Source organism: Setaria viridis, chromosome 2 (assembly GCF_005286985.2).
Source record: "Setaria viridis chromosome 2, Setaria_viridis_v4.0, whole genome shotgun sequence".
Lineage (NCBI taxonomy): Eukaryota > Viridiplantae > Streptophyta > Magnoliopsida > Poales > Poaceae > Setaria > Setaria viridis.
Genome location: NC_048264.2, coordinates 28,906,840 through 28,920,796, shown reverse-complemented (window position 1 = coordinate 28,920,796; position 13,957 = coordinate 28,906,840). Strand labels below are relative to the sequence as shown.

At 45.0% G+C, this 13,957-nt stretch overlaps 3 protein-coding genes across 4 annotated transcripts; 1 reads left to right on the top strand and 2 right to left on the bottom strand.

Annotated features, from left to right (window-relative positions):
- The first annotated feature begins 580 nt into the window (after positions 1 to 580).
- LOC117842526 (dihydrolipoyllysine-residue acetyltransferase component 4 of pyruvate dehydrogenase complex, chloroplastic) lies at positions 581 to 4,781 on the top strand. Of its 2 annotated transcripts, XR_004637527.2 has the most exons (8): positions 581 to 1,575; positions 1,679 to 1,870; positions 1,978 to 2,065; positions 2,145 to 2,215; positions 2,315 to 2,398; positions 3,066 to 3,180; positions 3,534 to 3,696; positions 3,783 to 4,781. XR_004637527.2 is itself a non-coding variant. In XM_034723001.2 (7 exons), the coding sequence occupies exons 1-6, from the start codon at positions 748 to 750 to the stop codon at positions 3,168 to 3,170; spliced, it is 1,368 nt and encodes a 455-aa protein (XP_034578892.1). In that variant the 5' UTR covers positions 581 to 747; the 3' UTR covers positions 3,171 to 3,180; positions 3,534 to 4,781. The 2 variants fall into 2 exon arrangements, 1 of the variants encoding a protein (XP_034578892.1); XM_034723001.2 differs by having other exon boundaries at positions 3,534 to 4,781.
- LOC117842527 (heavy metal-associated isoprenylated plant protein 9) lies at positions 3,537 to 4,448 on the bottom strand. The gene is made up of 3 exons (XM_034723002.2): positions 4,307 to 4,448; positions 4,132 to 4,210; positions 3,537 to 4,061 (listed from the first exon to the last, which is right to left on the bottom strand). Exons 1-3 carry the CDS (start codon positions 4,316 to 4,318, stop codon positions 3,886 to 3,888), a joined length of 267 nt encoding a protein of 88 aa, XP_034578893.1. The 5' UTR covers positions 4,319 to 4,448; the 3' UTR covers positions 3,537 to 3,885.
- A 223-nt stretch (positions 4,782 to 5,004) lies between the features above and the next one.
- Positions 5,005 to 13,796, bottom strand: LOC117842525 (DNA mismatch repair protein MSH6). Its single transcript, XM_034722999.2, has 21 exons — positions 12,605 to 13,796; positions 12,431 to 12,527; positions 12,075 to 12,177; positions 11,933 to 11,986; positions 11,775 to 11,849; positions 11,582 to 11,650; positions 11,419 to 11,502; positions 11,014 to 11,211; positions 10,389 to 10,894; positions 10,183 to 10,312; positions 9,317 to 9,408; positions 8,954 to 9,126; positions 8,557 to 8,759; positions 8,367 to 8,468; positions 7,501 to 7,663; positions 6,652 to 6,941; positions 6,434 to 6,571; positions 6,270 to 6,349; positions 6,059 to 6,155; positions 5,832 to 5,961; positions 5,005 to 5,701 (listed from the first exon to the last, which is right to left on the bottom strand). Exons 1-21 carry the CDS (start codon positions 13,512 to 13,514, stop codon positions 5,457 to 5,459), a joined length of 3,939 nt encoding a protein of 1,312 aa, XP_034578890.1. The 5' UTR covers positions 13,515 to 13,796; the 3' UTR covers positions 5,005 to 5,456.
- Positions 13,797 to 13,957: the final 161 nt, after the last annotated feature.

Here is a 13,957-nt window from a genome sequence, read left to right as displayed (position 1 = left end):
TGGATACAGTGCTTTAAAACGCTTCCGACCTCGGCATAGCGGGATGCACACAGCTTAAAACAGAAAATACAGAATATAACCCAAACACTCTATTAACAATGATTACCGGATGAGAGGATGCTACAGCTTGACCTTCGTCGGGGAAGAAGCCCATTATCGCGCGCGGATCCCCTGCTGATCTCTGCATTCGCCAATAATCGCTCCAAAAAGGGCAGTGCAATTTGCGTAGGAACTAGGGTCGTTTTAGGATCCGGAGAGTTAGCCAACGCAACGGTGATGCTGTGGTGGTGAAGAGACGGAGAGGTTGCCTACCACCTTGCTACTCCGGCTTCACAACGCGCCAACGCGGGGATATCGATGTTCACCTCGCCGGCGGTTAGTTCATCGTACTGGGACTCGGGACCCAAATGTTATTACGGGATAGTTCGAGGACCCCCTTAGGCAAATGGTACGGATACAGTAGGCCCCCAAGACGAATCTTCGCCGCTAATTGTCGATCGGACGGCCGAAAATAAGATTTGGATCGCGATCGCACTGACGGCCAGGAATGCCAAGCGTCACGGAGAAATCACCGAACGGGCACCCAGGTCCCACATGGCAGCGGGTACCGCCCTCACCTAACGCCTCTGGTTCGTCTCCCCACCTCGCGCCGCCGCCGCCACCGCGCTCGCCGGATTCCGCCGCCCCGCGTTTCCTGAGCCCTGAGAGGGGGTTCGTTTCTTCGGCGACTAATCCCGCCCGCGGGCCATGGCGTCACTGGCTTCTCCCTCCCTCTCCCTCCACGCCGTCCCGGGGCGCGCGCGCCTTGCTGCTGCTGGGGCGCCAGGCCGGCGGCGGAGGATGGCCGTGGTGCGGGCGAAGGTGCGGGAGATATTCATGCCGGCGCTGAGCTCTACGATGACGGAGGGGAAGATCGTCTCCTGGACTGCCGCCGAGGGGGACCGCGTCGCCAAGGGCGACCCCGTGGTGGTCGTCGAGTCCGACAAGGCCGACATGGACGTCGAGACGTTCCACGACGGGATCGTCGCGGCCGTCCTCGTCCCGGCCGGCGGGACCGCGCCCGTTGGCGCCCCCATTGCCCTCCTCGCGGAGTCCGAGGAGGAGGTCGCGATAGCGCAGGCGCGCGCCCAGGCCCTCTCCCAGGGGCAGAGCCATGAACCCCCTCCTCCCCATGCCGCCGCCGCCCCGCCGCCACCTCCTCCAGCGCCAGTGGTGGCTCCAGCAACAAAGGGCGTGGCGTCGCCTTACGCCAAGAAGATCGCGAAGCAGCACAGGGTGGACATCGCCGGGGTTGTCGGCACCGGGCCACACGGCCGCGTCACGGCGGCGGACGTTGAGGCAGCTACTGGCATCAAGCCGAAGCCAAAGGTCGCTCCACCTCCACCCCCACGCCCTGCCGCTGTTCGCCCTGCGCCTCCGGGTGCAGTGCTGCCACCAGTGCCCGGTGGCAAGGTGGTGCCGTTCACAACAATGCAGGCGGCAGTGAGCAGGAACATGGTGGACAGCATGTCAGTGCCAACGTTCCGAGTCGGATACTCCATGATCACTAATAAGCTCGATGCACTATATGAAAAGGTAGCATTTCTATCGATCTTACACACAGCTTTGATTCACAGCTCTGCTCAATTGTTGATGTGTTTAGTCTTTAGTGATTGTTGGATTGAAATGGGTTGGACAGGTTAAGTCGAAGGGGGTCACAAAGACAGTGCTGCTAGTGAAGGCAGCAGCCATGGCTCTCACCCAACACCCTGTTGTAAATGCTAGCTGCAGAGATGGAAAGAGCTTCAGCTACAACAGTAATATCAACATTGGAGTGGCTGTTGCGATCGAGGGTGGCCTTCTTACACCTGTTTTGGAGGATGTTGATAAGGTTCATGCTTCCTGAAATAGCTGTGTTTACTGATAAGCAATGTAGGATTTTATCATGTGAGGGCATTGTAGATTTCTACTGAATAGCTATAAAAATTTACATGGCAGTTGGATATATATCTGCTTGCACAAAAGTGGAGAGTGCTACTCAAGAAGGCACGCACCAAGCAGCTACAACCAAATGAATACAACTCAGGTATCGAATGTTTTGAGTGCCGTGTCACTGTTCGTTGTTCCTGAAAACTTTGCTTACCTAAAGAGCTGATGATGTGTAGGGACGTTTACACTGTCCAACTTGGGTATGTTTGGGGTTGATAGATTCGATGCAATCCTTCCAGCTGGTCAGGTGGGTTTTCTCCCTGGTGTCCACGTAGTTAGTATGAAATGCTGATGGAACTGTATTTATGAAATGTAAGATTGATTTATATGTAATGGCTTGGTGCAGGGAGCTATCATGGCTGTTGGAGCATCAAAACCTACTGTGGTGGTTGATAAGGATGGTTTCTTCAGTATCAAGAATGAAATGCTGGTTAGCTTGTTCTCGTATCTACATATTTTGTGTGCTTATCGACTCTTGTTTAGTCTTCTGTCCTTTTTTGCACTATGAAGGTCGACGTGCGTGTCCTGATGCATGTAATTGAAGCGTATTTCATTATATCTACCATAACTAACCAACAGTAAAGTGTCAAGAAATTTTATTTTGGCAATACCATAGCCAGACATTAAGCATCTAACTTAATTCCCATTCCAAAAGTAAGAGAAAGCTATTTCACAATATCATTGTTATGTGATAGTTCATAATATCGGACATATGCAGGTATGATAAAGATCTGCATGACTGTGCCTGAATGTAGACTAACCCTATTACAATGCCCGGCACTCTTATTTAGTACTAATGAATTCTTTTTGGCTGCCATAAGGACATGCTGACTCCTGATTCCATTCTAAATATACACATTAATAACTTCTAATTACGTGTTATGAAATTTTATATTGATAATAGGAACTACTACCAGTCAAGACCTATAATTATTTGTCCACAATGCCACACCATCTTTTCACGAAACGACAAAAAGCTTTTTGACCCAAGCTAAGAGGGGGAAAACTACCACACCATCTTGTTCTACAGTAGCAACCAATTTGTCTTACAGTGATGCTGCTCATGAATTTAACTAAGTTAATCCTTACATTTCCAGGTGAATGTTACTGCTGATCACAGGATTATCTATGGTGCTGATTTGGCATCATTCCTGCAGACATTTGCAAAGATTGTTGAGGATCCTGAAAGCCTCACATTGTAAAGAAAGTCCCGTATGTCATTCTATGATTTCTTTGATTTTCAATTGGGAGACTATGCCAATAAATAATAATGCTATGTAGAGTTTGTAAAGGCGTTAAAGAAGAATAGTGAGTCACTTCTTGATTTTGTTTCCACATATAGAAAGTTTATACACACTTCCAAATCATGACCTGCTCGTTTTCAATTTGGGTATATCTTTTTCTTGGATGCTGATCCTGATTCAAGAAATCTTGAATAATACACACACACTAATAAATAATAGTGCAAGATGGCTTCTCTTCTCACAGTATCTTATTTGTGGCTTGCTTGGACAATACTAATTGGCAAGACATTCAGTAAAGCAAATCTTTCTTGCTTTGAGCAGAAGTTGAAGCAAAGCAAATCTTTCTTGTTTTGAGCAAAAAGTTAAAGCAAAGGTTGAAAGGGAAGATCATGTAGCCTATCTGTTCGGTCATATGGTCTCTGAACTCCTGCTCTACGGTGGAATTGTAGAATGGTCATCACCAACCGTTATGGAAATAGTACTGGTATGGCTACCTTAAGTTGTGACTGAAATGAAATGCTGAATCTTTTCTGGCTATGCCAACAAGCCTTACAGAACAAAATGGTGCAGGGTTCCTAAGTTACACGAAGGTAAAATATGACAGCCACAAACATCTTCTGGTGCTGCGAGAAGAACAGCAGGTCTCGCTCCACAGGCTTCAGCTGGCGCTCTTTCAGGGCATGGGGCCTGGGCCGCCGTCTTGGGACGCCGGCGCGGCCTCCCTGACGTCGAGGATCTCGACGCGGCGGTTGGTCCGCTTCCTGATCTTGATGGCCACGTCCTGCGGGCTGAAGGCGCCGCACACCATCACCCGGCCGAGCCTCTTGTCGATCAGGTGGCTGTCCAGCTCTGCACAGGAACGTTCAGGTGGGGAAGGGACTCTCCGAGACCAAAATTCCAGGGAAGGCCGAGTGTTTACCTCTGATCTGGAGGAGCGCCCTCCGGATCCTCTGGTAGCACCCGTTGCAGTCGATGTTCATCCTGAGGGTCATGCAGTACTGCAAAATTCACAGGCACGTCACCTCCTTCGGCTTCCAAGTTTCAAAAGGCACTCTGCTCGGCTTGACAGCCACAGAAATGAAGGTGTCGCTTACCCTGTAGTCCATGGAGGAGGAGGAGCGCTTCTCAGCCCAGCGGCGACGGCGGCACGGCGGGTTCGACCTGACCGGAGAGAGGTTCAGAGTGTGTGAGGCCCCAGTGAGAGCAAGGGATGTGTGCGGGCGTCAAGGTCTTAAGGGCAGTTAAAAGCAGGGGATTAGCGTGCGAAGCGTGGCTTGATTCTTGCTTTACTTACAACTTGTGAGTTGAGCCTCTTTATGGTCGAGTCATTTCTCACTTGGTTCATTCCAATCCCGTGTGGGCTCGATCGATTTGTGTTCTGGGAATCGGATTCTGGGGTAATGCAGGCTGGCTTCCATGCAGTGTCCTTTTCGCTTCCACACAGCTTTTGTTCCGGCTGCTTGCCCCTTTGGCACTTTGATTTGGACCCAGGACCGGTAAGGCATGGATGGATACTTATATAGTTATATGCCTTCAGATTTTTATTGTACTTTGATTCACCTAGTCTAATAGATGTCCTTGGCAGTTTGATCTCCGGTTTAGTACTTTTCCTGGCATTCCTTTTGCAAGATTTCTGTATATCCAGGTGTTCAAAGTAACAAAGGGCCATATTGAATAGCTTACAGATCGGGAGTATCTTGTTGGGAAGTTTGATCCTTGTTCAAGTTTCTACAAAATACGAAACTTTCAACAAAATGCGCACCATCCAAACACCACCCCAAGAACCAGAAAGTTCAGAAAGTACGGCATGGAAGAAGCTAAGCCTGAATTGGCTTGTAAGAGTAGTTCATGATTTCCGTTTTCCTATACATCTTTAGGAACCATCTCTACTCATAGATACAATCTCCTTAGTTTCTACGCAGCTCAGATTAAATTTTGAGCCATCTATCCTCTCTAATCATACAACCGGTCGGCACTGGACACACCATGACACCACCACCAAGCTCGAACAATCCTAGGGTTTTCTCGCAGGATAATCAGAGAGCCACAATCCGTGGACGTTGACATGGCCCAATTCTTTACGTGGGCTTGAACCTTGACGATTCTGCAATGGGCGAGCTTTACCAAACCTATCCAACACGGCACTCTCAGCATGACACCAATCCAAAAAAAAGGAGAAGCCACCAAAGTAGCAAAATGAAGCGGAGCGATCTCCATTAAGCAAACAGGTCATGCAACAATCGCTTAACCTTCCACAGCCTGCACCTTGGCAAGCTTCTGCACTTCACGGAGCATGTTTATACTCGCTGCCTGACCATCAGGACAAGGCCATGCATTCACAATGCGGAATAAATCCCTGATGGCAGAAAACTTATCCTCACTCTGTGCACTGGCATGCTTATCTTTGATCATACGGTGTCGCTTCCCGTAATTGGCCTCAAAGTCATTTGACTTCTCGTTAGCCCTCTGAAGCACCGAAGCAGGTATTCCTGAGTATCAAGGGTGAAGACAACATGAGCATGGTTGTATATGGTAACATAGTAGGGCCTTAGGAAAAAGAGCATTTGAATTCTGAGCAAAAGACATGTTGAGAAATGAGCATATTAGCTTGAAAATAACCTGCCAATCGAGCAACGTTTACACCATAGCTTTTGGGGCATGCACCAGGAGTTAATCTATAAAGGAAAGTCACTTCCTCCAGACCTCCTTCTCCCTTGCCTACCTCGCATGCCATATGACATAGAGATACCTGCAATGTGCATTGTGCAATATTCATATATGAACGTTACAACATTAGATATGGTTGCATTCAAAAAGAACAAAATGAGAAGGTATGTATCATTTACCTTCGCATCCTTGTGTTCCACAGCTAACCTATGGTAATGTGTAGAAAACAAGCCTAGACACTGCACCTGATGAACTAGATATTCCAGAACAGAGGCCCTGTTACAGTAAAGAGTGAATCGGTGAGCATTACAGATAAATGAGACTACAAGAGAATGAAAAGATATAAAGAGTACGCAGCAAATCAATGTTATGATCTGTAATTCAACTTACGCAATAGCTTGTCCATCAGAAGTCGATGTACCCCGCCCAAGCTCATCTAAAACCACGAGAGAATTCTTGGTAGCTGATGACTGAAGCAAAAGTTACACAACGGTGAGAAAACATACAAGTTAACAAATTAATACACGTCACCATTTTTCGAAGGAAGAACTTACAAGCACCGAGGCAGTTTCCATGAGCTCCACCAAGAATGTACTTTGGCCGGACATAATATGATCCCTTGCTCCCATTCGAACAAAGATACGGTCAACAAGAGAAAGTTCAAGGTTTTCTGCAGGAACATCTGCTCCAATCTGGCAAACAGCATGAAGTCAGTCCTCCTGAGTCCTGAACAAGCAATGTTGACACTTGACAGACAAAGATGGTGGATTACCTGAGCCAATATAATAGTAAGACAAACTTGGCGCAAAAGAGTTGATTTACCACCCATATTCGGACCAGTAAGAACAATAAAGCTGGCATTCCCTGGCCCACCTATCTTAACATCATTCGGTACAAAAGAACCCTTGCCTAAGGAATCACTTCGTAGAATGGGGTGTCCAAGATTTCTGGCGTGGAAAGTAGGAGTATCATCTGGGCCATTTGATTCTTTGATAGTTGGACGGCAACTTGCGCCCTCAAAATAATCACTTGCAATAGAAAGACTTATTAAGACATCAAGCTCTGCATGGTAAAATCAAAGGCAGCATTTAGAGTAGAAAAATCTACCAGCACAGTGAGTCAGACAAACACACCTATGCATCTTTGTTAGAAGTATAGCTAGCATGATAACATTTCTTTACTAATAATGCATCAACTGACAAACTGTGTAATATTTAGTCATTAACCAACATCACTGTTACTTGTTTACTCTTGTCAATCAAGATTCCATATAGTATTTCGCAAAAACACACTTCTCCAAAGAAGGAAAAATAAGTTAACATATATTTGGCAGGTAATCAGTTGGTATGTACAAAATTAGTAACCTGTTTTCAATAAATCCCTCTGAACTTAAAATGGTCTAGCAACCTTGCAGCTAGAATTCAGTAAGAAAATACAGCACTAAACACATTCTCAGTACTTTTTCAAAATATCATAGTGACCTGGAGTACAGTAAATAATAGAGAGCAATTAGGAGGAGGAAATATCATAGAACACTAGGAATATTGCTAACCTAAGGTAAACTAAAATTGGTATGGATTACAGTGCAAGAAAAAAGAAGTAATGTCCAAAGGAGGGTTACCAGCAACAACAGAAACCAATTGCCTCCACTCGCTGTGATGCTCAACAAATAGCTGAATCAAATTCTGAAGAATGCCTTTCAATATTGATTCTCTCTCTGCCTCAGCCTTCGAAAGTTCTGATATTAGTTCTTTCAGTTCTGGCGTCCAGTACCTATAGAAACCCTGGATGGAACATTTAAGTGTCTTAGGACTTCAATGATTAACATGGATCCCAATTTGGATGAAACATCTATGAGCTTGCCAATAAATTTGCCATATGTGTTCAGGTAAAGTGAAAGAAATACGCAGTAATTTAATGAAAGGAAGAGGAAACAAAGGAATTCAGCAATAGACTATAAACGGTCTATTCTGAGAATCTGAGTCAATTAAATGAGCTTGTTTTAAGGCTTGTGTCTAGTCAGCATTACTAAAGGGTTCTCCCACATAAGTTGCGGGAAGAAACACAAACATCAGAACTAACCCCAAGCAAATTGTCCAACTCCAACTAATAAAGCCAAAAATGGATAGAGGACCAACCTTTGAGGCATGACCACAGTGTGTACCCCTAGTTTATGCGCAATGGACAATAAAATTTGCAACTAAGTATGTGTTTACCCCTTTAAGTTTATCAGAAAGCATCGTGAACACCTTGATCTCAAGACTTGACAAATGTTCAATTGACTACACACCTCTATTATCATATCATATTGGAGTTTAAATGCAATTTAAATTACAGAGTAGTAATAGCCTAATAGGTACACATTATTTGTAAAACAAGGATCAGGTATATATTACACAAACCAAATATATGCAACAGTGGCAACTCACATATATAGCTATTACTTGTTTACATTTAAATACAAGAGGGAAAAAACGTTCTGATTACCTTTTTTGTAGACTGCAACTCATAGTTTCCAGGAACAGAACCTCCCAGGCTCTCAGGCACTTCAATTAGGTACATATCTTTTCCAACATTAACATAATCAACCTGAACCGTTGTTTATTAATTATTAGCAATTGGCAAATAGACTGTTAAATGATGCAAAGCTTGAAAAAGAAGCAAGGTGTAGCACTACCGATGCACATCGCAAAAGCTTCCGTTGCTTCTTCAGGTATTCTTTTAGACTGGATCCGATCTCCTGTATTGCATTGCAAGTGGCGTCATATTCAGGATCACAACCTTCACGGGGAATGACCCGACCATTGCTGTCTGCATCTGACCAATCAAATGCATCTCTGAATCGGTCTAAAATAGATGATACATCCGGTAGCCCTGTGCCTGCAAACAGTTATCGCTTGCAAGGATTACCTAATGCTTTAAGTGCCATTATAGTAACCTAAATGAAACAAAAAAGGAAAATGAAAAAAAGAAGACAACAGGAGGAACATATGGGTGCATCAAGAAAAGTAATGAGGAACTGCATTTAGAAACGGACTAATGTTATAGAGTATTGAAGAAAGCTGTTATTATACCTGGTGAGAGCAAATCATTTAGTTGAGACTCCTCCGTGCATATCAATGTACTAATAGAAGAACATGCATGGAACATCTGCTGGCAACCACGAAGAGCAGCGGTGAACTGTTGAAGCAGTCTCTTTGATGCGTCTTCATAAAGAACAACTGATGAATTTCTCTTGTTTTTGTCACTGCAGAGAAAGTGTAGCATGAGTCACTCAGGTTAGACAAAGAGCCAAAAGATTTCAAAAACCCCAAGGTAGAAAAGCAACACAGTATTCTAAAGGTAAACACAAAGAAAAGTTGACCGCAACCAAAAGGCGTGACAACCAGTGGGTCACATCAAATCTCTACTAATATACCATAAATATACTGAATTACCAGCTAGAGAAAAGACGTGCAAGCAAGCGCTCCATGTCAGGTAGCCTAGACAAATCCTTACGAAACTGAACAGCATAGTCATGTCCAACTCCCTGAAAAGAAGAAGAAAGTTCAAACGATGATGCAAAAAATCAGAGGAAACGTGAAGAATAAAGCTATTTGCTGCAGTACAGTACAAACAGATGTACAATCAGCATAAAGCAGTAAGTGTTAAACATCAGTTTGAAATTTCTGGAGTTTTCCTTTGACCATTCATAATGTATGGCACAGTTCAATATATAAAGAGGAATCTGCACATGCAAAACAGTATAACTATAGAATCCATTGAGGAATCCCCTCACCTCTCAACAATGAATAAAGCGAATAACTTAGTATAGTCCCCGATTGTTCTTTAAGCCATTAAGCAACCCCACTGTGGATTCCCAGAGGAGATTTAAACAGCAACAACCAAGTTTCATTTTTTTTTAAAAAAACATGGCATACTGGACTGTATAAGATAATACCATTTCCAAATAATCTCAAACATTATCAGAAAAACTTGCAGAAAAGATAGAAGCCAATTAGCAGTTATGAGTTATGACTACATTGATAGAATAATGCAGTGTGCTTTTATTCACTTCCAAAGGTGTAACAGTGCTCATTCTGAAGTAGAATCATTTATATACAAAGGAAAAGATATAATTGTAATTGCGTAGAGATATTTCCTAAAATTCCCATGACTTAATTTCCCATTATAAACAGCAAAAAGAACATGGAGATATTTTGGTGTTTATGATGTTATTTTCATCCTAAATTTTTGGATTTATGAATACTGCCCTACTAGGCAAGATGACACCCATAATTTAAGGAATGCAGCTCCATAAAACCTTGAAAGTAGCAATAGCGCTTTGACGCCTTAGTATTGCTCCGCGATCATACAATGGCCTTGCAATCCACCGTTTAAGCAGCCTCTTCCCAAATCCAGTAACACAATGGTTCAACTGTGCATACAGGGTCCTGAAGGATGCGTATTAGTACTTAGACACCAGAATTTGATTTCTAAAGAAAACAAAGGATTTGAAGCAAGCATTACCCTGACAGGCCACCAGTTCTGATATTTTCTAAAAGTTCTAGATTTTCCAGTGCTGCTGCATCAAGTATCATATGCTTTCGGATATTGTTGATGAGCCCCGAGCATGCAAGGGGCTCAAACTCAGCACATAGAAGTATTTTCTCATCCAGAAGGGTTTGCCTTAAATAAAATAAGGAACCTCCAAGAGCAGAAAGTGCATATATTTTATCACCTGCTCCAATTAAGTCATTTAATAGGTTGGGCAGACAGTCCATGCTGTCCTGTACATCATTGACATTGTTTTGTTTATCTGCTGAGCTGTAGTACTGCTTTATCTCATGAATAGTCTTTTCTGCATCCCAGAATTCTGCGGATGGAAGCAACTCATTTATTAAAGGCTCCCTTGTGTTGTTCTTTAGTGCCTTCTCAGTTTCTGGACTCAGCATTTTACCAGGCTTGATGATTTCCACAGGCCTCATTTCGGACAAAATTGAACATAACCCATGGCGCTCTGGATCGTCTTGGAACTGTAAAATCAAAATTTTACAGTTCAAAATTTGCCTCTTGAGCAATTTGCCTAGTTTGATAATAATATTCTAAAGTTCGATACAAATAGAAATGGGCCCAGGATCTTGTAAGCACCAACCTGTCCTACAATAAATTTGTTTGTAGAAACATCAACTATGCAAACACCAATGGTACAAGTGTCTTCGCTCTTCTTTGAACTTTGTTGGTGACTTTCAGTCACAGAAAGGAGATACAATGGATCTGGGTTTGCCAGTAGGTTCTCTCCTTCTGTCAGTGTTCCTTTTGTGACCACTGCGCATATTTCACGCCTCACAACCTTCAGAGAGTAAAGCATGCCAAATACTGTAAGTTAATCGCGTCTAAGAAGTTTTGAAATAATATAATGGAATAAACCCAGAGGAACAAAATGTTGCTAAAGTTTGCAACCTACATTCAGCAGACAACTTTTAGATGATCACATTTGCATGTTGCCTGCCTTACCACAAGAGATGACTTTGATTGACACCATGAAATCTAAGCATACCTTGTCCTTTATACCCATCGCCTTACGCCGGAGTTCAAGTTGCTCAGGTGTTTCAGTCTGCTCCACAACCAGAACTCGATAACCCTGTGGTGTGGTGATTGTTATTACTAAAATTGCAGATATGTGAAATCAAATGAGGAACGTAACATAAATAAGTTCTGACCTTCTTAGCTAGTTTCTCCAAGTTCACTGATAAATTCTTCTCTGGGAATCCACAGTGAGGTTGTTCACCCTATGATAACATGATTGAATACAAATAAACCATGAGTTTTGGGTAATAGGATAAAAGGCGAGCTGGATTGCTGAGTAACAGCAGAAGAGTCAATAAGCATTTTTTTTCAAGGAGATGTTCTTGCCTTCATGTACTGAAGATCAAGGTCCTTTGCCCCAACATGTGCATCCATCTCAAATAGTTCGTAGAATTTTCCCATCTATTTCAAATTCATGTTATAATCACTAAATGAGATAGTCTTCGTTTAAGTGCCTAATAACCAGTGCAAAAACATAAATGTACCTTGAAGAACAGAACCTTGTCCATGTGTTGTGATTTAAATTCCCACCATTGTCTCTATTTATTGATTACCAAGAATATCAGTTAGCATTAATACATGTAGCACCACAAAAAACAAGGTGTATTATTACCATGAACTTTATACCTGTCCTCCTGTCAAACCCTTCAAGAACTGGGAAGGCAATAAAAGTGTTCTTGGATCATAGCCCGGGCTTCCAGGGCGCCTGCCTTTTGCGTCTTTGCGCCCTCTACAGTTGAATATTTTGTTACAACTAAGAAGATTGATAGAACCTAAAGATTAAGGCAATCATACTAATTGTTTGCTTTCTATGAGAGGATGAGAGGAAATAGAAGCATGTTTCTTTGGATAAAAAAGAAACAGGACAAGGCAATAAAGTTTCTACTCAATGCACTTGAATAATGTATACTGAAATTACACATTTGCATAATAAATTAACAATGCGAAGAAGCAAATCCATCTAGCAATCAAAAAGCACTCACTCTCCAAGGAATTTAAACTTTTCCACATCACGCTGTGCAAAGCGCTCAGCTGCCTCCCCAGTAAGAGCAGTATTAGCATTCCCTGTAGTTTGCTCCTCTGCAACAATAGCAACCAAAATCACAAAGAGAACAGCCAAACTAAAGATTATCAACAGTTGAGATTCCACTGCTTACTCTGGCCACAGCTGATCCGCATTTCTGGGTCAACTTTTCCAGAGGTATTAACTGCTTCAAAGCTGAACCTTTTAGCACAATCCAATGAACCCACATCCACCTTTTTCCTCTTCTTCGAAATTGTTGACCCCGACGCAGATATCAAGCCAAAGCCCAATGTCGATGGCGCTGAACCTGACACCGGCAAGGAGTTCCTCGTCTTCCCCTTACGTGAACTCACCGCAACAACCTCCTCCTCGTCATCCAGTTCCACCTCCTCCTCCAAATCATCCTCCGCGAGAGTATCCTTCTTCCAATCCTCGTGCTCAGTGGAATCCCCTGCGCCATCCTCCTCATCCTCTGCCACAGCCGGAGATTTTGCAACCGCTGTATCCGACATCCGCCGAAGACGCCGCAGCTTCCTCGCGGGCGTCGGGGTGGACTCCTCACCTGCGGCGGCCCACTCGAACCTCTCCTTCCCGAGGTCGACCTGCTCCTCGTCGCCATCGTCGTACTTCACACAGTGCTTGCCTGAGGCCGCATCGTAGGCCTCTACCCTCCCCTCGTACCACGCGTCGTCCAGCGGCCAGTACACCCGCAGCCGCCTCCCCACCACCTCCGCCGCCGGCGACGCAGCCACAGCCACCGGAGCGGCAGCATCCCGCTCCTTCTTATCCCTCTTCCCCCTCTTCTCTTCCTGCGCCGGCGGCGGCGTCGGCATCGGCTGCTTGGGAGGGGAAGGGGAGGCCGCGGCGAGCGTGGACCTCCGCGCCGCGCTGGGGTTCAGCGGCGACGGCGAGGGCTTGGGCGCGCCGGCGTTCGGCGTGGACGGGGAAGGTGAGGGGGTGGGGGAGGAGGAGAAGAAGGCGGTGATCTGGCTCTGCTTCCGCACGAGCGGCGAGCGGCCATTGCTGGCTCGGCGCGACGCCATTGCGGAAGGGGAGGGGGCGGGGGGAATGGCTTCTCCCTTCTCCGCGGGTTTAGGGTTTTGGCGTTTTGCGGGGGGAATTGCTCGCGGGAGGGGATTAGTAGGAGTGGGAAGGAGGCGGGTGGGCGGGGAGAAATGGCGCGGAGAAGTGGCGGGAAACGGAGGTTGGGGTAGGGAGGGAAGCTGGGAAGGTGCGGGGTGACATGTCAGCGCCCACCGGAGTGGCGCCGAGGAGCGGCGGCGGAGCGCGGGGAATTGCGGTGGAGCTCGGGGCGGGAGGTGGTCACGGGGCGCTTACAGGTGGGTCCGGTTTGGCGTTTCTGTGGACCTCGGCGGGTCAGGGACCAGGATTCTATTTCCGTTTTCATTTTTCTAGTTAACGTAAAATTTCATTCACGAAGCCATATTAAAAGTTATGTTTCGGTATTGCAAATGGTTAAAGTTAG